The sequence below is a fragment of the Chiloscyllium plagiosum genome, chromosome 17, assembly GCF_004010195.1.
Source record: "Chiloscyllium plagiosum isolate BGI_BamShark_2017 chromosome 17, ASM401019v2, whole genome shotgun sequence".
Lineage (NCBI taxonomy): Eukaryota > Metazoa > Chordata > Chondrichthyes > Orectolobiformes > Hemiscylliidae > Chiloscyllium > Chiloscyllium plagiosum.
The window spans coordinates 26,117,028-26,139,163 of NC_057726.1; the positions used below are offsets into that span (position 1 = coordinate 26,117,028).

Below are 22,136 nucleotides of genomic sequence, written 5' to 3' on the forward strand. Positions count from 1 at the left end.
TATGGAATGCTCTGCCCCAGAAGGCTGTGGAGGCCCAGTCTCTGGATACTTTCAAGAAAGAGTTGGATAGAGCTCTTAAGGATAGTGGAACCAAGGGTTATGGGGATAAGGCAGGAACAGGATACTGATTGAGGATGATCAGCCATGATCATAATGACTGGTGGTGCTGGTTCGCAGGGCAGAATGGCCTACTCCTGCACAGAGTCTATTGTTATGAAATCTAATTCGTATCCTATTCCACGACTGGAAGATTATATTGAGAAGGTGGACAAGCAAGTTATATTTCAATGGTGGACTTACTCAAAAGATTCTAGCAGGTACCTTCATCTGAGAGAATGAATAGACTTTACCAGTTTAAAGGTTTGCCCTTTGGTATGAAAAATGCTTGAGCTACATTTCAAAGACACCAACATGGTGGCACAGTGGTTAGCACAGCACCAGAGACCCGGGTTCACTTCCCATCTCAGGCGACTGACTGTGTGGAGTTTGCACATTCTCCCCGTATCTGCATGGGTTTCCTCCAGGTGCTCCGGTTTCCTCCCACAGTCCAAAAATGTGCAGGTTAGGTGGATTGGCCATGCTAAATTGCCTGTGGGGAACATTATCAAATGCCTTATTGAAATCCATATATACCACATCAACCATTTTACCCTCATCCACCTCTTTGGTCACCTTCTCAAAGAACTCATTAAAGTTTGTGAAGCACAACCTACCCTTCTCAAAACTGTGTTGACTATCCCTAATCAACTTATTCCTTTATAGATGATTATAAACCCTATCTTTTATAACCTTTTCCAACACTTTACCCATAACCAAAGTAAGACTCACTGGTCTATAATTATCAGTGTTGTCTCTACTCCCCTTCTTGAACAAAGGGACAACATTTGCTAGCCTCCAGTCTACTGGCATTATTCCTGTAGACAATGACAACATAAAAATCAAAGCCAAAGGCGCAGCAATCTCCTCCCTGGCTTCCCAGAGAATCCTAGGATAAATCCCATTAGACTCTCACCTCCTTCTTGTGAACCTCAGTCCCATCTAGTCTAGTAGCCTGTATCTCAGTATTCTCCTCGACAACATTGTCTTTTTCTAGCGTGAATACTGGCGAAATGCATTCATTTAGTGCTTTCCCTATCTCCTCTGACTCCATGCACAACTTCCGACGACTATCCTTGATTGGCCTTAATGTTACTCCAATGATTCTTTTATTCCTGATATACCTATAGAAAGCCTTAGGGTTTGCCTCCATCCTATTCGCCAATTACTTCTCATGTCCCCTCCTGGCTCTTAACTCTCTCTTTCGGTTTTTCCTGGCTAACTTCTAACTCTCAAGTGCCCTAACTGAGCTATCACATCTCATCCTAACATAATCCTCCTTCTTCCTCTTGAATAGGAAGGGTTTGGAGGGATATGGGCCGGGTGCTGGCAGGTGGGACTAGATTGGTTTGGGATATCTGGTCGGCGTGGACAGGTTGGAGCGAAGGGTCTGTTTCCATGCTGTACATCTCTCTGACTCTATGACCAGAGATTTAACTTCCTTAGTAAACCACGGCTTCCGTACTCGACAACTTCCTCCCTGCCTGACAGGCACATGCTTATCAAAGATCCGTGGTAGCTGTTCCTTGAATAAGCTCCACATTTCAATTGTGCCCATCCCCTGTAGTTTCCTTCCTCATCCTATGTATCCTAAACCTTGCCTAATTGCATTGTAATTGCCTTTCCCCCAGCTATAACTCTTGCCCTGTGGTATATACCTCTCCCTTTCCGCCACTAAAGTAAACATAACTGAATTGTGGTCACTATCACCAAAGTGTTCACCTATCTCCAAATCTAACATCTGGCTGGGTTCATTACCCAGTACCAAATCTAATGTGGCCTCACCCCTTGTTAGTCTGGTCTACATACTGTGTCAGGAAACCCTCCTGCACACATTGGACAAAAACTGACCCATCTAAAGTACTTGAACGATAGTATTCCCAGTCAATATTTGGAAAGTTGAAGTACCCCATAACAACTACCGTGTCACTCTCATTCCTATCAAGGATCATCTTTGCTATTCTTTCCTTTGCATCTCTGGAACAATTTGGAGGCGAATAGAAAACTTCCAACAGGGTAAACTCTCCTTTCCTGTTTCAAACCTCAGCCCCTACTACCTCAGTAGACAAGTCCTCAAATATCCTTTCTGCAACCATAATGCAGTCCTTGACTCAAATGCCACACACCCCACCCCGTCCCCCTTTTACCATTTTCTCTGTTCTTACTGGAACATCTAAATCCTTAACTTGCAATAACCATTCCTGTTCCTGCTCTACCCATGTCTCCGAAATTGCCACAACATCGAAATCCCAGGTACCCACCCATGCTGCAAGTTCATCCACCTTATTCCGGATGCTCCTGGCATTGAAGGAGACAGACTTCAAACCAACTTCTTGCTTGCTGGTGCCTTCTTACAACCTTGAAACCTTAGTTCTGACCTCACTACTCTCAGCCTCTTGTATGCTCGAACCACAATTTTGGTTCCTATCCCCCTGTGTAATTAGTTTAAACCCTCCTGAAGAGCATTAGCAAATTTCCGCCCCCACCGCCCAGGATATTGTACCCCTCTGGTTCAGGTGAAGACCGTCCTGTTTGTAGAGGTCCCACCTACCCCAAAAAGATCCCCCATTATCCAGGAATCCAAAACCCTCCCTCTTGCACCATCCCTGTAGCTACGTGCACAACTCTTCTGTCTCCCTATTTCTCACCTCGCTAGCGCGCGGCATCGGCAAAAAAACAGAGAAAACAACTCTGTTTGTTCTAGCTCTAAGCTTCCACCCTAGCTCCCTGAATTTTTGCCTTAAATCCCCATCTCCCTTCCTACCTATGTCATTGGTACCTATGTCATTGGTGCCTATGTGGACCACGACTTGGAACTGCTCCCTCTCCCCCTCATAAAAACATGATCAGAGTAGTTGTTGGGTTTTGAAGCTGCCGTACGTGTCTCCCTGCTACAGCAAAATGCTTGAGTTCTCTCTCTCTCTCCACCAGACTTTTCTCTTGAATTTCTTTCCTCCTGGACTAGAAAAACTTTGCCTGTGAGACAGTCTATTTTACTGAATTTGCCTTTGCCATGGGTGTGTGTATGGGATCATACTATATTGGTACAGTTGCTGTTTAGTAGTTAAATAATCTATTATTCTGTTAAGTTTTCCGATAATGTTAAAGTTCGACTAATTTTTTTTGTTGTATTTTAACTATAGAGTACGAATAAAGTGTGTTTTGCTTAAAGCCGAGTATAGTAACCAATCAAGTTATATCTGAAACACAGCACATTACACTTGCTTTTAAATAAGAAAAGGTTAAAGTCTAGGCTACCTCTTTGATATATTTGAAGAGGATTTGGTCTGGACCATAACAATTAGCATTTACATCGTACAAGTTGAAGATATCTCTCATCATAGAATTTTATATGGTAACCTCGGAGTCTGTATTGTGTATCAGCTTTGCAAATAGTGGTACATTATTCGAATTATTTGCACGGTTTCATTTTAATTCATTCATGTGATGAGGACATAACTGCTTATGCAAGTATTTATTGCCCACATTTAATTGTCCAAAGGGCAGTTAATAGTCAATCACATTGCTGTGGGTCTAGGATCTCATTTAGGCCAGACCACTTAAGGATTTTCTTCCCTAAAAGGACATAGTGAACCAGATGAGTTTATACAATAATTGATTGTGGTTATATGGTCGCCATTAGGCAAGCATTTTATTCCAGATGTTAATTGAATTCAGATTTCAATACCTGATATGATTAGATTCCAGCCCATGTTGCCAGGACATTCTGGCTTATTAGGTAAACTCACTACATTTCCAGAGGACTGTAGGGCTTGATAAAAAGCTGGTTACTTTTTTTTTCTAAAAGCTGTTCCTTTTCTCAAGGATACAATGTCCTTGGTATTTTTCAGAGGGGTTGTAAACTGCTCTCGATGCCAATTAGATTGATTTGGTACAGAGATTAAAGGGTATTGAGAGGCCTTTTTGTTTATATGTAAACAAATGAGACTTCAGACCAAAGTGGAGAAAGTGAGGACTGCAGATGCTGGAGATCAGAGCTGAAAATGTGTTGCTGGAAAAGCGCAGCAGGTCAGGCAGCATCCAGGGAGAAGGAGAATCGACGTTTCGGGCATGAGCCCTTCTTCAGGAATGAGGAAAGAGGAAAGAGGAAACTTTCCTCATTCCTGAAGAAGGGCTCATGCCCTAAACGTCGATTCTCCTGCTCCTTGGATGCTGCCTGACCTGCTGCGCTTTTCCAGCAACACATTTTCAGTTCAGACCAAAGTGGTCATGTTTTAGAAGTGACCTGTATAATGAAAAGGGAGTGGTCAGCACTCTAGCCGAGCAGTTTAGTTCAGTCCAGAACTAATTGGGAGTTCAACAGAGTTGTGTAGAAACAAACTCTCTCTCTTTCTGCCCTTCTACCTTCAACTGGTAAGCATCTGATCCATTTATACTGGTTTTTAAGGGGATTTGCTTACTGGCACAGTTGTGTATATTCAGAGCAGCATAATTGAGTCTAGTTTGGATAGTATAAAGTGAGGACTGCAGATACTGGAGATCAGAGTCAAGAGTGTAGTGTTGGAAAAGCACAGCAGGTCAGGTAGCATCCGAGGAGGAGGAGAATCGACGTTTCGGACATTCCTGATGAAGGGCTTATGCCCGAAACATTGATTCTCCTGCCCCTCGGATGCTGCCTGACCTGCTGTGCTTTTCCAGCACTACACTCTTGATTCTTGTTTGGATAGATTGAGTTCTGTAGAGGTTCTTTATTCTGTTCTTTGTGTTTCATTGTGTAATTTTGTGAATACATTTCTGTCTGTTTTAAAATCTAATAGTCAATCTAGTTAGCTTACTCCAGATAACTTTCACTGCACACTGACTGAAACAAATTGCAAAGTTATGGTCTGAGCTGCCTGCTTAAGAATATTTTGAGTGGTCTGGCCTAGTCCATGACAGATTGGGGTTTCTTTGCAGGGTTTTAAACAGTGAGTGGCAAGTGTAGTGTCTTTATTTCGGGTGTTGGTTTGGTTAGGTAGACAAAGCTTGGGATAGTAATGGCTCTTGAAGTCGCCAAAAGTTTTTCGGAATGTGGATGCGGTTACTTTGGAACTTTTGCAAAAAGTGAATAAGAACAAGCTTCAGGAATTAGCAGAGAAGCTGGAATTAGAACTGCCTGCTTCTGTGTGGAAAGGAAAGATAATTATAGCGTAGCTCAGTATTTAAACTTGCTGGAGAAACCATCAGAATCTATAGAGATGGCAAGAATTTGATTGCAAATGAAGCAGCTTGAGTTAGAGGCAAGAGATAAAGAAAGGGCAGCAGAAATGAAACAGTTTGAGTTACAATTAGAAGCAGAAGAGAGGGGAAAAAGAGAGCAGAGAAAGAAAAAGAGAGCTTTTGAACTTCAAAAACTGACACTTAAAAAGGAAAGTCAGCTTAAAAGACTGGAGATAAAGGCTGAAGGTAATTTTAGTGAGAAAGTAGTGTGAAGTCAGGTGGAAGAGCAGAGAGTTAAAACAGCAAGGTTAGCAGCTGAAGTGGCTGAGGATTATGAGCTAATCCATAAAACTCAGTTTGGCTTCCAGAATCAATTTCAGTCCATGAGGGATAGAAACTGGGGCAAAGAGAAATCCACACATGGAAAGGGAAAGATAGATCTCAGTGAAGATTATAAGGATAACTTAGCACAGGGTAAAAGAAGAAACCCTTGAGGGGGACAAAGAAGTTAAAAAGCTCCGGTGTTTTAAATGTAATAAAGTGGACCACACAAAATCGCAGTGTTGGTGGGCTAGGAGAAAGCTAGATGCTACCCAACAGTCATGTGTGGACTATTGCAAAGTCAACACCATTACAAAGACTGATGCATATCCAATTCCATGGTGGAGGACTATGTCGAAAAAGTGGGATAAGCAACTTACATTTCTAAGCTGTACTTGCTCAGAGGCTACTGGCAAGGACCTCTGTCAGAAAGAGCAAAGACGATTCCAGCTTTCAGAATGCAAATGGACTATATCAGTTCAAAGTCATGCCATTTGGTATGAAAAACGCTCCGGCCACTTTTCAGAGACTGACTAATAAGATCATTGCCAGATACCCAACTTTATGGTGTATATTGATGACCTATTGAAGGAACATTTACAACATTTATTGGACTTGATAGTAAACCTAGCTAAAAGTGAATTTGCCAAAGCCCAAGTCACCTTCTTGGACCAAGTTATTGGACAAGGATGAATGGCCCCACGGGATGTGAAAATGAAAGTAATTAGGGAATTTCCCACACCATCGATAAAAAAAAGCAGTGCTATGGTTCCTGGGATTGAATGGATTTTACCGAAGGTTTGTGCCAAACTTTGGCAGTGTGGCTGCTCCACTCACCGATATTTTTTAAAAAGTGCAAGAAGTTTAAGTGGATAGCGGATTGTCAAAAGGCATTTGACAGCCTAAAAACTGTGTTAACCACTGCCTCAGTATTAGCCACCCTGGATTACACAAAGCCTTTCAAGGTGGCTACCGATGTGAGTGATATGGGTGTCAGTGCAGTGCTCTTACAGGAGGATGGCAAGGGAATAGAAAGACCCATTTTCTAGGAACTTGAACATTCATCAACAGAAATATTCAACGGTGGAGAAAGAGACTTTAAGCTTGGTGTTGGTATTCCAACATTTCAGCGTTTATATTACCAGCAATGCACCTAAGACAATCGTATACACTGATCATAACACATTGACCTTTGTGGAAACATTTAAGGACAAAAATGGCAGACTGTTTAGATGGAACTTGTTGTTACAGCCATTCAATTTGACAATTGCGCATGTGGCGAGTCATGAAAACATGATTGCCGATGCATTATCGAGACTCGAATGAGATACGGAGGCATTCTGTGGTGGGTGTGCCATGGCCTGAACTTGCATGTTGTTGTGCATGTTTGTATGTTTATAGTTAGTGTAATGTATATCTGTGTTTAGACTACTAACCAGGTTTTTGAAGGGTTTTAAAAATGAAGCCATCTTTTGATAATGATGGTTCTTATTTTTTAAGGGGGGAGGTGTCACAAAGCTGGTTTCTTTTCTCCAGAATTTGTTCCTTGGGTTTTTTGTCGGAGGGGGCTGAGAATTACGAGCTGGTCCATAAAGCTCAGTTTAGCTTCCAGGATCAATTAGATTGTGCCAATTAGACTGGCTTGGTACAGAGATTAAAGGGTATTGAAAGGTCTTTTTGGTTATATGTAAAAAGATGAGACTTTGGGCCAAAGTGGTCATGTTTTAGAAGTGACCTGTATAATGAAAAGGGAGTAGTCAGCTCTCTAGCTGAGCAGTTTAATTCAGTCCAGAACTAGTTGGGAGTTCAACAGCAAGTTGTGTGGAAACAAAGTCCCTCTTTTTCTGTCCTTCTAACTTCAACTGGTAAGCCTCTGTTACACATATACCGGTTTTTAAGGGGGTTTGCTTACTGAGACAGTTCTGTATATTCGGAACAGCATAATTAGGTTCTTTATTCTGTTCTTTGTGTTTCATTGTGTAATTTTGTGAATAAATTTTTGTCATTTTTAAAACTTAGTAGTCAACCTAGCTAACTTACTCCAGGTAATTGTTACTATACACTTACTGAAACAAATTGCAAAGTTATGGGCTGGGTTACCTGCTCAACAATGTTTTGAGTGGTCTGCCCTAGTCCATAACAGGCTGCTTTCTCATAGAGAGATGACTAGTGATGAGTTTAACTTGAGGATCACCGTGCCCCAAGTGAGGAACAAGGTTGAAAGACAGAAGCTTCGTGGAGACCTCAGCTGGTGTAGCAATTGAGCCTATGCAGTTTGTCTACATAGCAAACCAACTGTTTATTAGTCCAGTGACGTTACCACAAAAACCACCACCTTTCCTTACCTTAGATTAATCAAATCCTTTTACTCTCTAACTATCCATTTTACCCTTGCCAGAAGGTAACCTCCTTGTACAATGGCTAAAATCAACTTGCTTTATTTAACATAAAAAGAAGGAAAGGCGTGAAGAAAAATTAGACCCTGAGATAATTATGGAAGTAAGGAAATATTAAAGGAGGTTACCAAACAGTGTTCAAAGAGCTGATTTTTGTTGTAAAAAGACTTCAGGATCCTGGAGCAAGTTTGTGATGATGTTATGAAGCTGCATAAATAGCACAATGTGAGTGAAACCAGACTACACTGCACTTTAAATGAGAGCATTGACAGCACATGGACATGAACATGCATAAGCTAAATTAGTTATTAACTAATGTCCTTTCTTAATAGGATCAGAGCCTGATATATCCATGTTTACTGTGTGTAGCAGTATTTAGAATTAATGTTATTTTGAAGTCAGTTCTTGATTTTGCCTTCTCCTCGACCTTTCTATATTTAACCTAAACATGGTGTGGCATCAAATGACATAGTTATAGATGGTGATAATAGCGGCACACACTGCCGAGAAAATTGTGGCAGCAGTGAAGCTCAATGAACAGACCAGAGTTCATCTGGAGAAGAGAAGGAATCAAATTTGTTTCAAGAAATTATTGGTACAGCATTAGACTAGCTATAAGCAATCATGAAGGAAACATGTCTAAGCATAAAACTCCTCCAGAGAAACCACCAAAATCCTAAATCTCAAAAAGCCTTTTACAGCTAGTAATAAGAGAAACAAACTTTCTTGAAGAAAAAATCATATACTTGACTGTCAATACATTCAAAGCTATGGGCCACTTGCTGGACTGTGGATAGATCAACACAGCCTTGATTGAGAAAAGGTGTCCTCTATGCTGTATGACTCTACTATACTAGACTGAATGTTTAGAGAGTCCTAAAACTACCTGAACATGAACACACAAATTCCTTACCTCAGATTGGAGCCAATTAAATCTATAGTTACCAGGTATAGCAATACCTAGCATTAATGTATAATAATATAGTGTCACTTTCAAGTCCAAACCGAAAGACAGTTACTGACTTTGACTTCTCCTTGACCAGCCTGTAAAGAACTCAGTGTGGCATCAAACTACACGATAGAAGAGGTTTTAAGGAAGGTCTTAAAGAAGGTAGCAGAGATGGAGAGGTGGAGGGGTTTAGGAATGGATCTTTTCCTCTGCAGTGGTTGCCACTGTTGAGCAATGAAATTAGGTACATACAATAATCCAGAATCAGAATCAAAACGTTTGCTGGGGAGAGAAGTTCATTTCATGGAAGAGATTAAAAACTGTGGAAGAGCAATGCCATGCCGAGATTCTAATGAAAATTTTAAACTTTGACATTTTTATGAATTGGGTGCTGTCTGAATTGATGGTGCAAGTCGGGAAGATCCTCTGGTACGAATTGAATAGTTAATAGTGAAACCAAATAAATGCAGTCCCAAGAAACTGGACAGTGATGGAGAGGCAATAAAAGAAGTTGATTTTTGTTGACTTAGTTACTGTCTGTTCAGAAGTTAAGGAGGAATAATGGATTGTAGCCACAGAAGTATAGTATGCTATTCGTCGTGTATTATAAGGACAATTTTGAAGCTATGAAAGTCTGTTTGAAGGAATGGGCACTGATCACAGAGATATCATAAAAGTAGAGGTGGCCAAACGAATGGTCTCTATCATTTTGACAAATCTGTAAATTTTCATCCATAAGAGGATAGATGGCATAGTACAAGGTTTTAATAAGGCATTTGGCAATGAAGATAAGTTACCAGGATTACTTTTGCATAATTGAAGAAGCATTTTCACGAGTGTATCTTCATCAGCTATGTGGCTGGTTAATAAAGTACAATAGCATCGAAATAAATTGCAATCTAACTGTGTCTAATTCAATCCCTAGAATCACTGTCAGGAGCAATCCATGGAGCAGCTTCAGAAAGAATTTGATGTTTTCAAACAGGCACATGAATCTGACATGGACCATTTTAGTCATGAAACTGCTCAAGTGCAAAAGGAACTTGACTCAACTACAAAGGAATTACAAGAGAGGTTGACCAAACTGCAACAGTACAAGTCCACAGTTGACAGACTGAATTCTGACCTACAGCATGCACATGAGCAACACCAAGAGGTGGTCCAGGAAGTAAGGATCTATTTTCTATATATTTCCAACAAGAGGCTACTTTTTCTTGCATAAAATCAGAAAATACATGAGCTGCTCATCAGGTCAGGCAGCATGTGTGGAAAGAGAAACAAGTTAACATTTCAGAGTAAGGAATTTGATAAGGTACCTCATAGCAGGCTGGTACAGAAGGTAGAGTCTCGTGGGATCCAGGGTGAGCTGTCTAGATGGATACATAACTGGCTTGGTCAGAGAATAGCGATGGAAAGGGGCTCTTTGGAATGGAGATCAGTAACTAGTGGTGTTCTGCAGGGATCAGTGCTGGAACCTTTGTTGTTCGTAATATAAAACAATCTGCAGGGAAATGTAGGTAGTCTGATTAGTAAGTTTGTAAATGACACCAAAATTGGCAGAGTTGCAGCTAGTGAGAAGGATTGTCAAGAGATACAGCAGGATATAGATAGACTGTAGATTTGGGCAGAGAAATGGCAGATGGAGTTTAATCCAGTCAAATGCGAGGTGATGCATTTTGGAAGCTCAAATTCAGGTGCAAATTATACAATAAATGGTAGGACCCTTAGGAGCTCAGGGATCTGAAAGTGGCAACGCAGGTGGATAAGGCAGTCAAGAAGGCACACAGCACGTTTGCCTTCATTGGCAGGGGCATTGAATATAAAAGTTAGCAAGTTATGTTGCAGCTTTATAAAACTTTTGTTAGGCCACATTTAGAACATTGCATGCAATTCTTGTCACCACAATACCAGAAGGACATGAATGCTTTGGAGAGGATACATCAACAGCAACTGTCCAAAATATGCGAGTAGTATTGTCATCTGAAATGGTTGAACTCTGAATTGAGTCTAGAGGTTATAACGTGTCTATTCAAAATGTGTGACAGTGTTTCTCAAGCTAATGTTGAACTAGCAGTGTAGGAGGACAAAGTCAGAGTGGTTGGAATTCAAGAGGTAACTGAATGCTCTCTTTCAGGTTTTCAGAGTACACTAGGTGACATGCTTTCAGTGTTACTGGAGGTGATTCAAGGAATGTATGCATGAGTTAAAACAAATATTAATTGTGGTGACGAGAATTGCATGCAATATTGTAAATGTGGCCTAACAAAATTGAAGAAGGGCTTATGCCCGAAATGTCAATTCTCCTGTTCCCTGGATGCTGCCTGACCTGCTGCGCTTTTCCAGCAACACATTTTCAGCTAACAAAATTCCTACCTGGCACAAAAATAATGCAAAAAATGTGGTTTAACCATGGCTTACAAAAGAAATTTAGGATTATAGCTCCAAAGAGGAAGCATATAAAAATATTAGAAAAAGCAGCAAGTCTGAGTACTGGGAGCAATTTAGAATTCAGCAAAAGAGGACAAAAAGGTTGGTCAAGAGAGGGAACATAGATTACAAGAGTAAATAAGCTTGTAGGGAACACAAAAATTGGCTGTAAAAGCTCGAAAGTGGAGTTAAGGCCAAGATGAGACTAGATTGTATTAAAAGACATGGCAGGCTCATTGGGCTGTATTCTCTACTCCTGCTTTTAGTTCTTATGTTCTCAAGGGATTAGACCATATCAACATGATTTTATGAAATGTAAATTACACTTAATTAATCTACTAGAGTTTTTTAAAGGTGTAACTGGTGGAATACATAAGGAAGAACCAGTGGATTGGAGGGAATATAATGGATTGATAATTAGTTGACAGACCAGAAATACAAAGTGGGAATAAATGGGTCTTTTTCCAGGTTGCAGGCAGTGACTAGTGCTGGGATCAGTGCTCGGGACCTCTGCTATTCACAATATATATGAAATATTTCCAAGTTTGTTGATGTCACAAAAGTTAGTGGAATTGTGAGCTGTGAGGAGATTGCATGAGGCTACAGGGTGATCTAACAAGTAGAATTTGTGGGAAAACACATGGCAAATGCAGTATAATGTGGAGAAAGGAGTCATATTATTTAACAAGTGAAGTATTGGGAAATATGGATGTACAAAGAGATCTGAATATCCTTGTATACCAGTTAATGAAAGAAAACAGGCAGGTACAACAAGCAATTAGGAAGGCAAATGGTATATTGATCTTCATTGCAAAAGAATTTGAGTTTACAAGAAAGGATTTCTTACTGCAATTAAACATGGTCTTGGCGACACAGCACCTGAACATTGTGCACAGTTTTGGTCTCCCTACCTAAAAGAGAAAATACTTGCAAAAGAGGGTGTGTCGCAGAGGTTCACAAGGTGGAGGAAGAGAGTTTGGCATAACTGGGCGTGCATTCATTAGAGTGTAGAAAAATGAAAGGGGATCTGATTGAAACTAATATGCCTAGACAGACTAAATGCAGGGAAGGTAGTTCCCATGGTTGACGAGCCTAGGACCAGGGATCAGTCTCAAGTATGGGCCAGGCCATTTAGGACTGAAATTAGGAAGCATTTCTTCACTCAGGTGTGATCAACCTGCTGAATTTGCCACAACCGGGTCACTGGTATGTTCAAGAAAGATACTAATATATTTTTAGATATTAAAAACATCAGTGGTATGGAGTGAAAGCAGGAAAATGGTGTTGAGATAGAGGATCATATATGTAGAGGAATACAGCTTGTGGTAGATGCCATCAGACAACCAGGCTACCGCCCCCACCCAACCCTCCAGGTCTTCTTTCATCTTGTGCCACTCTAGCAGCCCATTTGCACCCATCCCACCACCTGAAGACCTACCACATTAAACCTTGCCCTCTAACTTTCGTCACAGTCCCATGAACCACAATATGATATCTTAATGATACCCATCCTGGTCCTCTGTATTCCCCCTGTGGAGACAGTGATGGTCACTGCCATTAATCTCCCCCACTCCTCCATAGACTATCATGTCCACTAGTGATGTTCCATATATCCATTTGTGCATTGAGTTTTCTCGCATCACCTTATTTTTCCTCACTTCAATAGATGCCTCTGCATCCGTTCCCATCCCAGCCTTGACTGCTCCACTCCTTTTGGAATTAAGCCCCCTTTTGCCCCTTGCAACGTCTTTAATGATCAATGCATGGACCTCCATGACTGTATTTGCCCCAGGTCTCTGACCAGCTTTGAGGAGCATAACTGATCAGATCCTTGACACCTGTCTTTGCTGCCCTCAACTAAGGATATGCAAATCCCCTAATGACTTGTCCATACAAGACTGACTGTTACCCACTTTCCAAATTGAAGTTGACCATATCCCCTGACCATGGCAGTGCTGAACAGATGGCTGACTATGACCAAGCTCATGGTGTGTCTTCATGCTCTGCAGACTGTACCAATAAGTGACAGGACCGCTAACTTACAGCAGACCCACCTTGATTGGACTGAGGACTGGCTCCCATCCAGTTTTCAACATGGCCATTTGGTTGTGCAAAGTGACATTGTATAGCATACTTTTAATTCTAGATACTGGTGTGCCTGCGATGCAGCTCTGCGTTTTGTAAGTATCCTGTAAATTGATTGGACATATGCAATGTGGAACTTGAGAGATCGGTAAACATTGGATGCCAATTTCTGAGGACAAAGAACGCTTACAGCTCATGCCCAAAGCCCATGACCTAAGATGCTGTTTCATGCTGAGCGACGTGGAGGCTATTCACAGCCAACAATGAGCTGAAGTCACCAAGTACCTGCTCAAGAATTCTTGACATCTAGTTTGCATGCAACAGATGATAGGATGGGAAGCTGTGTATTAATGAGATGTACAATCAATAAGTCATTAACAACCACTAAACCTCCTTACTAGGCAACTCATCACTCCCTAGCAAGAATCTCACCTCGATTCTCGGAAATCACTTAAAAGATGCAGAAATTTCTCGCTAGACCTTTTGCATGATTCTATTGCATTTCCCATCTTAGCCCATGTTGTTCAGGCCACTATAAGATTCCACTCACAAAAGATGAGCAAGAGTTCTGCTGAAGCTTTACTCACTAAAATCATGCAACATGGAAGAGATCATCAAGAATATGCTGCTACTTTCTCATCAAAACCTGGGCTTATATGGAGGCGTATTTTGAATCAATATCCATTATTGCCACAACACTGTATGGAGGGTTTGAGGGCAATCTATCTGATCATGTATTTAATTAAACAATTTCTATGTCAACATCTTCTTTTTCATCATTAAAATGATGCTACTTAGCGATTCTATACATCCTCTTAAAAATGCATGCATTATTTCATACTCCAAAATTTTCAGACATTTTTCTTTAAAGAATAGCTGAAATTCTCAAATTTATTAAATTGATCCCTTTAGTTGCTTTAAACTTTTAAAAGTTTCAGCAACAGACAATGTTAGCATCACAGAGAATATCTCTGATATTGAGAAATCACTCAAGTTCTGCTAATTCAGTTGATGCCAAAAATTCCAACCAGTAACTCATTTTGACTAAAGAAAATCCCACTCTGCTATATTTTCTGAGCAGATATTGTCAGTTGCTGTTTACAAAAATAAGGAAATATACCCTCCTGTTTGTTTGTAACTGTAACTTCACTGCAACAACTACCTTTGGTTTTGAAATTAAACTAATAACTATATAGTGCATTTCCAATAGCACAAATTATTTCAGAAAAATAATCCCCCTTCCACTGTCAGATCAATAATACCCTCATCTACTGTCAAATTAATCATATCCTCTTCCAATGTCAGATTAATAATGTCTGGGGTCTCTTTGCACTCTCCCACCTTTGTCTACCCACCAATCCTCAACTAGTAATAGCACGTATCAGCATTTCTACTGTAATGAGTCTACTTACCTGGTACTTACAGTTTTTTAAAAGTATTTCAATCCAGTGTATTTTTTCTGTGTCATGGGTTCAACTGGGGTCTTTGGTTAAGTTCATGCATGAATCCACCCAGGATCTTTTCAATGCAACAATATGGATAATTCAGCAAAAGAAATACTAAAAGTAACTTGGGATCAGAAAAGTCACAAAGGAAAAAAGTAACCTTATTAAAATTTAGTTACATTTCTGAATGGTTACTAGTCCCATTTGTAGGTAGTCATTGTCAATCAATTCTTACAGTCCTATGTTCTGAATTCATTTGCACAAACTGACAAATGCATGTTTTTCAGGTCTCTCAGTGCGAAGATATTATGCGCAATCAAGAATCGGAAATAGCTCATCTTAAACAGCAGCAGTTTGATTCTGAGAACCAAGTAGCCACAGCCAAACAGAATTGCAAATCACTTGAAACTATGTTGGATCTTTATAAGCAAAAATACCAGACTTGTATAAACAGGATCACAGAGTTGGAAAATTCAATGCAAAGCCTGGAGACAGACTTACAAGATGCAAATAGACAGGTTAGAAGAACAAAATGAAATCTCACAGCCTATAAAGCTGCACTGTAGCAAATCTGTCTGAGACATCAAATTGGTAATTGTGGCATTCGACCTGTTTTCAAGCTTTTAAGATAAAAGTGGTCTTACGTAATACCTCTAAATGATTTGCACCTCAGGCCTGTTACTTTTAAAATTTTCCTGGTGTTGCCAATGTTAGGTGGGTTAGCAATAAAGGAACCCAAGGGTCTGTTGAAGACATTATCATGCCAATTCTACACAATTGTATATAGTCTCTGGTAAAACATTTATCATTACCTGTTATCATGGCTGTTAATTTTGCAATAAATTGTGAAAAAATATTAATTCTTCCCCATTTAATGCATGTCGTATTTGTGACTCTGATAATACTTTTAGACTGATATATAAAGCCATTGGCTTTGCTACCACATTGAGAATGAGGAAAATTGAATATCAAGATGCATTTCTAAAGAGGAGTGCCCAGTTCAGTTGCTGGGCAACTAAACTTAAATTTAAAATTTTTACTTCTAAGATACTTTTCTCTATCCATTTCATTAGCTTTGCAACCGCGATGAGACTGTTCACAAGCTACGGAATGACATGCTCACAGTGCAACACCAATATGAAACAAAGTGTACACAAGTGGAACATTGTGAGGACAATGTTGATCAGCTTACCCATCAGTTACAGGTTGCACAAGAAAGCCTTTCTGCAAACAAAGAACATGTTAGCCAATGTGAGGAGATCATTCGTAGCCTTCAAGAACAGGCCACAGTTCATCACAATCAAGTGAGTGTGCACATGTTTATTCACCTGTAAAAGTTGAGATAGAAATGTTTCACTCCATATTACTTCTTTCTGGAAATATTTTGTATGAAGAAACTTTTAGAACTTAAATGCCAAATGTTTTCAATAGCAGGATGCACCTAGCTTATATGTCTAAAATTTTGTATTTAAAAAAACCCAGTTAATATAAAGGAGCATGTCTCAAGCGGAGCTTGACACTGAAAGATGATATCATTTAGATAGTTGCACCTGACCCCTGATTAAATAATTATATAATTATTACAAATGCACAACTTCAAAATGTAACCTACAGACAAATGGTAACTTCATAAATTGATTTGCAATTAGGGTTAACCTTCTGGATAGGAGAAAGGGAAGTGGAACTCAGGAAAATTGATGATTTTCTCACTATATTAATAAAATTGTTGATCAAATTTATTAGACTCATAGAGTTATAAAGCATGGAAACAGACCCTTCAGTCCAACCCGTTCGCATAGATAAGATATCCTAAACTGATTTAGTCCTATTTGCCAGCATTTGGCCCATATCCCTCTAAATCCTTCTTATTCATATACCCATCCAAATGTTGTTACTGTACCATTTCGTCTGACAGCTCATTCTATACACGCACCACCCTCTGCATGAAAAGGTTGTCCCTCAACTCCCTTTTAAACCTTTCCCTCTCACCTTAAACCTATGCCCTTTAATTTTGGACACGCCTACCCTGGGCAAAAGACCTTGACTATTCACCCTTCCAATGTCCCTTATGATTTTATAAACCTCAAAAGGTGACCTCTCAGCCTCCAAAACTCCATGAGGAAAGAGGCCCAGCCTACTCAGCCTGTCCCTATATAGCTCAAACCTTCTACTCAGCAAAATAAATTTCTGAGCCCTTTCAAGTTTCACAACATCCTTTTAACAGGGAGACCAGAATTGAGTGCAGTAATCTGAAAGTTGCCTCACCAATGTCCTGACATCCCAACTCCTGTTCTGACCAATGAAGGCAAGTGTGCCAAACGCCTTCTTCACCACCCTGTCTGCTTGCGACTCCACTTTGAAAGAGCTATGCATCTGCAACCCAAGTTCTCTTTGATCGGCCACATTCTCCAGGGTCCTATCATTAACTGTGTAAGTGCTGTCCTGGTTTATCTTACCAAAATGCAACACCTCACAGTTATCTAAATTAAACTCCATCTGCCACGCCTCAGCTCATTGGCCCATCTGATCAAGGTCCCGTTGTACTCTGAGATAGCCTTCTTCACTAACTACTATCCTCCTGGTATATCTCTGACCCACTTATAGTACAGTTCTCTCCTTCAATGTAGAACATCAGAGCACACCAGCACCTTTCATTATAATCTCAGGACACCATGTGCACGCTGTAAGCACCCATCTCATGGACGGGATCATGGTTCTTGCATGCAACGCTCTTTTTTACTATGTGGTGGTAGTATCCACACCTGTAGACCAGGAGGCTGGGGTTCAAACCCCACCTGCCAGTGAGGAATATCGAAACATTGCCAAGCAGGTTGATTAAAAATGTTTGAGGGTCTTGTGGCAGTGTCCTTAACTCGAGGCTGAAAGGTCCTAGTTCAATCTCATCTGACCCAGATCTGTACAGAAACAGGATAAGAGGGAGCCTGGCCCTGGGGCAGAGGCAGATTGTATCTGGAATGGGGAAATAGTGGGAGGGAAGGGGGGTGTGTGGAAAGCTGGGAGCAGGTCCTGAGTGAGAAATGGGTGTGGAGTTGGTAAAGGAGCATGTGCTCCCAAGAAGGGGGTAAAGGGGTCAACTCCTGGTGGATGACAGGTGAGTATGGGTCTTGAGTGAGTGAATGGAGCGTCGGACCCAAAGTAGGGGGAAGGGAGTTAGGACCAAGAGGTGAATGTGTGATTCAGTCTTGAATAGAGCAAAGGTGTTCATGATCAGTACTAGGAGAAAGTGAGGACTGTTGGAGATCAGAGTCGAGTGTGGTGTAGAAAAAGCACTGCAGGTCAGGCAGCATCTGAGGAGCAGGAGAATTGACGTTTCGGGCATAAGCCCTTCATCAAGAATGAGGCTTGTGGGCTGGGGGGCTGATAGATAAATGAGAGGGAGATGGGGCTGGGGGGAAGATAGCTGAGAATGCAATCAGTAGATGAAGGTGGGGGAGATGGTGATAGGTCAGAGAGGAGGGTGCAGCGGATAGATGGGAAAGACGATGACAGGTCAAGAGGATGGTGCCAAGTTGAATGCTTGGGACTGGGATAAGCTGGAGGGAGGGGAAATGAGGAAACTGATGAAATCCACATTAATCCCATGTGGTTGCAGGTTCCCAAGGCAGAAGATGAGGCATTCTTCCTCCAGGCATCATGTGGGTTTGGTGATGGAGGAGGCCCAGGACCTGCATGTCCTTGGTGGAGTGGGAGGGGGAGTTGAAGTGTTCAGCCATGGGGCATTCAGGTTGGTTGGTGCGGGTAGTTCCAGAGATGTTCTCTGAAACAAACCGCGAGTTGGTGTCCTGTATTCCTAATGTAGAGGTGATCACATCGGGTGTAACGGATACAGTAGATGACATTTGTGGAGGTACAGGTAAATTTCTGTCAGATGTGGAAGGATCCTTTGGAGCCTTGGATCTCCGTGAAGGGGGGAGGTGTTTGTGCAGGTTTTGCAGATCCTGCAGTGATGGGGAAGGTGCCGGGAGTGGAATAGACCTGCCAAAGGATGTGCGGAAGCAATGGTTTCTCCAAAACACTGATAGGGGTAGGGAAGGAAATATATCCCGAGTGGTGGGGTCTATTTTTGGTGGCGGACGTGGCAGAGAATGTTGCAATGTATAATGGAGGTTGGTGGGGTGGAAGCTGAGTACCAGGGTAGTTCTGTCCTTGTGCATTGGAAGGGGTGGAGTTCAAGGGCAGAGGTGCAGGAAGTAGAGGAGATGTGCTGGAGGGCATCGTTAACCACATGGGAGGGGAAATTGCGATCATGGAAGAAGGCAGCCATCTGGGATTTTCTATGGTGGAATTGGTCATCCTGGGAACAGTTGCGGCAGAGGCGGAGAAATTGGGAATAATGGATGGCATTTTTATAGGAGGCAGGGTGGGAGGAGGTGTAGTCCAGGTAGCTGTGGGAGTTCATGGGTTTGTAGTAGATGTCTATGGTTAGTCAGTTGCTGGAAATGGAGATGGAGAGGTCCAGGAAGAAAAGGGAATTGCCCGAAATGGTCTAGGTGAATTTGAAATCAAGGTGAAAAGTGTTAGTGAAGTTGATGAACTGTTCAAACTCCTCATGGGAGCACGAGGTAACACTGACACAGTCATCAATGTATCAGATGAAAAGGTGAGGATTGGTGCCAGTGTCGTTGTGGAAGATGACAAAGAGGCAGGCATAGTTGGGGTACATGCGGGTGCCCATGGCTACCCCTTTCGTTTGGAGTAAGTGGGAAGATTGGAAGGAGAAGTTGTTAAGGATGAGGACCCCCAGTTTAGCCAAGTGGATGAGGGTGTCAGTGGAAGGATACTGGTTGGAATGGTGTGAGAGGAAGAAACGGAGGACTTAGAGGCCTTCGTCAATGATCAGCAGTAGGTAAGGGTGTCAGGTCTGGCAACTCTAGTGCTGGGTCAGGGTCTGGTGTGTATAAATAAGCTAGGGGAGATGTAGTTGGGCGTGTGTGAGGTAAGTATTGGGTCAGTTGAATAGGTAATCAGGAGCTAGACAACATATTTAATAATCTAACTTTTCCTGAGTAACTATTTACTTAATTTCATTGGAACCCTTTGGTTTAAATGGAGACATTCAGTAGGTTCCAGGTGTAGAGAAATTGCCCAGCAGAATCTTCAATTACCTGGGCAATTCCTCTGAGTATTCTACAATAGGAATTCCACAGGGTCCCAGGCATAATTCCCATCAATGCAGGAATAATGACTGTCTGCACATTGGATAATCTGGACCAATTATTCTCCCACTAGAGCAAACTAATCAGTTCCATGCAGTCTGAAGTGACAATAAAAATTCTTCATCTGTCAATTGTGTTCCTTTTCTGATATAAAAACAAGTGATTTCACCAAGAACAGATTGTAGAAACGTCTACCAGTCTAACAAAATCAGCTTAGACCAAACTAAGTTTATTGTTTGAATCTAAGATTAAACACCTAAAAAGTAAGGCCAGCATTTTAGAGTAACTCTGATTGCAAGTTTAAAGAGGATGAAATCATTTTTTTGACTAGTATTTCTGTTTCTGTTCTTTAATTATTACTTTTCTGTTGTGTTCAAAGGTTTTATTAATCACAATAATTGAGGTCAGAGTGGTGATACTCTCCATTTTTCCCCTGCCAAAATTGTAAATGCATCCAAGATTATTGTTTCAGCTAGAATTTGAGACAAACTATGGAATGGTACTAGATCCAGCATTTGTGGATGTGTAATTTGCTCCACATAATTATTACCATGCAATAATATTGTGAAATCAGACTGCTGGTCTGATGCAGTCCACAACACCATTCCATTTCGTCAAAGTACAAACGTCCATCGACACCGGTCTCAATCCCTTTCACGATTCACAATTTAATTTTTCTGTTACAATGTCATGCAGGCAATCAGACTTCCTTTCCTCTGGTTCTGCTGATTTCAGAGTCCATTGTCTGTTCCCAAAGTGGATGGTGACGAAGGCTTTTAGCCTGTAAAGATAATGTTTAGGCTCCATATAACTTCAACTGGGGCCAGTGCTTCCATTTCACCTGCCCCACCACCCTTAAATACACTAGAGTGCATGTATTCCCCGTAATAATTGCCTAATAGGGTCCAACCCATCGCGATCGCAGTCCCACATGTTTTGGTAATATTTTCGCCCTTACCTGATCTCCTAGGTTAAGGAGTGTCACCTTGGATGTTTCTGTACTCCCTATCCCAGTCTCTGATTCTCTGTACATCTGCAACATGCCCTCTCAGCTCATGCAGCTGCTTCACTAGTTTTTTCACCAATTGTTTAACCCTATCCTTGCCATTGCACATCACCAATCCTACTACCACGTCCTCAGGTAGCTGCATAGCCCGCCCAGTCAATAATTCAACAGGGTCAGCCCTGTTTCCTTTGTTGGGGTTGACCTCAGTTTCATTCGGATAGCGGGTGTGTATTCTAACCCATTCCTGCCCTGTCTCTGTTGGGGCCTTAATCAGACTAGCTTTAAGTGCCTTGTTCTACCTTGTTGTACCATTCCTGAACTTTGGGCATGGTATGGGAGATGGAATTTCTATTCACTATCTAACTGTACACATACCTGTTTAATTACTTTCCCTATAAAATGTGTCCCTCGGTCAGAATCAGCAGGGGAATGCTTCCACACACCGAGTAAACCTGTCTATTAAGACCTTGCAGGATTTTGTTCCCAGGGACTGGGGTAGGAGACCTGTAAAGTCCATCTGCAATTGTTCCCATGGGCCTCTGGGTCTCGGCTGGTGGCTCCATTTTATTTTGTTTGCTTTCTTTGGCTCGCACTGTGTGCAGACTACATATCTTTAACAACAATTTGCTATATCTCTCCCTATTCCAGGATATTTCTTGCAGCGGGTGATCTGATATTGCATTTTATCCTACCCTATATGTTTTTGTTTGTTTTGTTCACTGTGGTGGCACTGCCTGATCTTGCATGTTCCAGATTCTATCTTGCCTTCTCATTGCCTCACCTTTTTCATATTCCTGTTTCCCGTGTTGTGGGACTGTTTCTTGGGGTGTCTTTAAGCTTTCCTCTCTTCCTTCTGTAACTACTACCATTTCTTGAAATTTCTGCACTGTTTCAGTAAAGATTTAGTGGTGCCGGTGTTGGACTGGGGTGGACAAAGTTAAAAATCACACAACACCAGGTTATAGTCCAACAGGTTTAATTGGAAGCACCAGCTTTTGGAGCACCGCTCCTTCATCAGGCAGTTGTGGCGCTCCGAAAGCTAGTGCTTCCAAATAAACCTGTTGGACTATAACC

At 41.4% G+C, this 22,136-nt stretch overlaps 1 protein-coding gene across 6 annotated transcripts in view; it reads left to right on the plus strand.

Annotated features, from left to right (window-relative positions):
- Positions 1–22,136, plus strand: part of LOC122558290 (polyamine-modulated factor 1-binding protein 1) — a 488,574-nt gene that overhangs the window by 266,083 nt on the left and 200,355 nt on the right. For all 6 annotated transcript variants that reach the window (XM_043706693.1, XM_043706694.1, XM_043706696.1 and 3 more), the window contains 3 exons: positions 9,848–10,090; positions 15,167–15,397; positions 15,953–16,183. In XM_043706693.1, coding sequence (XP_043562628.1) covers positions 9,848–10,090; positions 15,167–15,397; positions 15,953–16,183 — 705 coding nt within the window. The remainder of the gene's footprint in view (positions 1–9,847; positions 10,091–15,166; positions 15,398–15,952; positions 16,184–22,136) is intronic.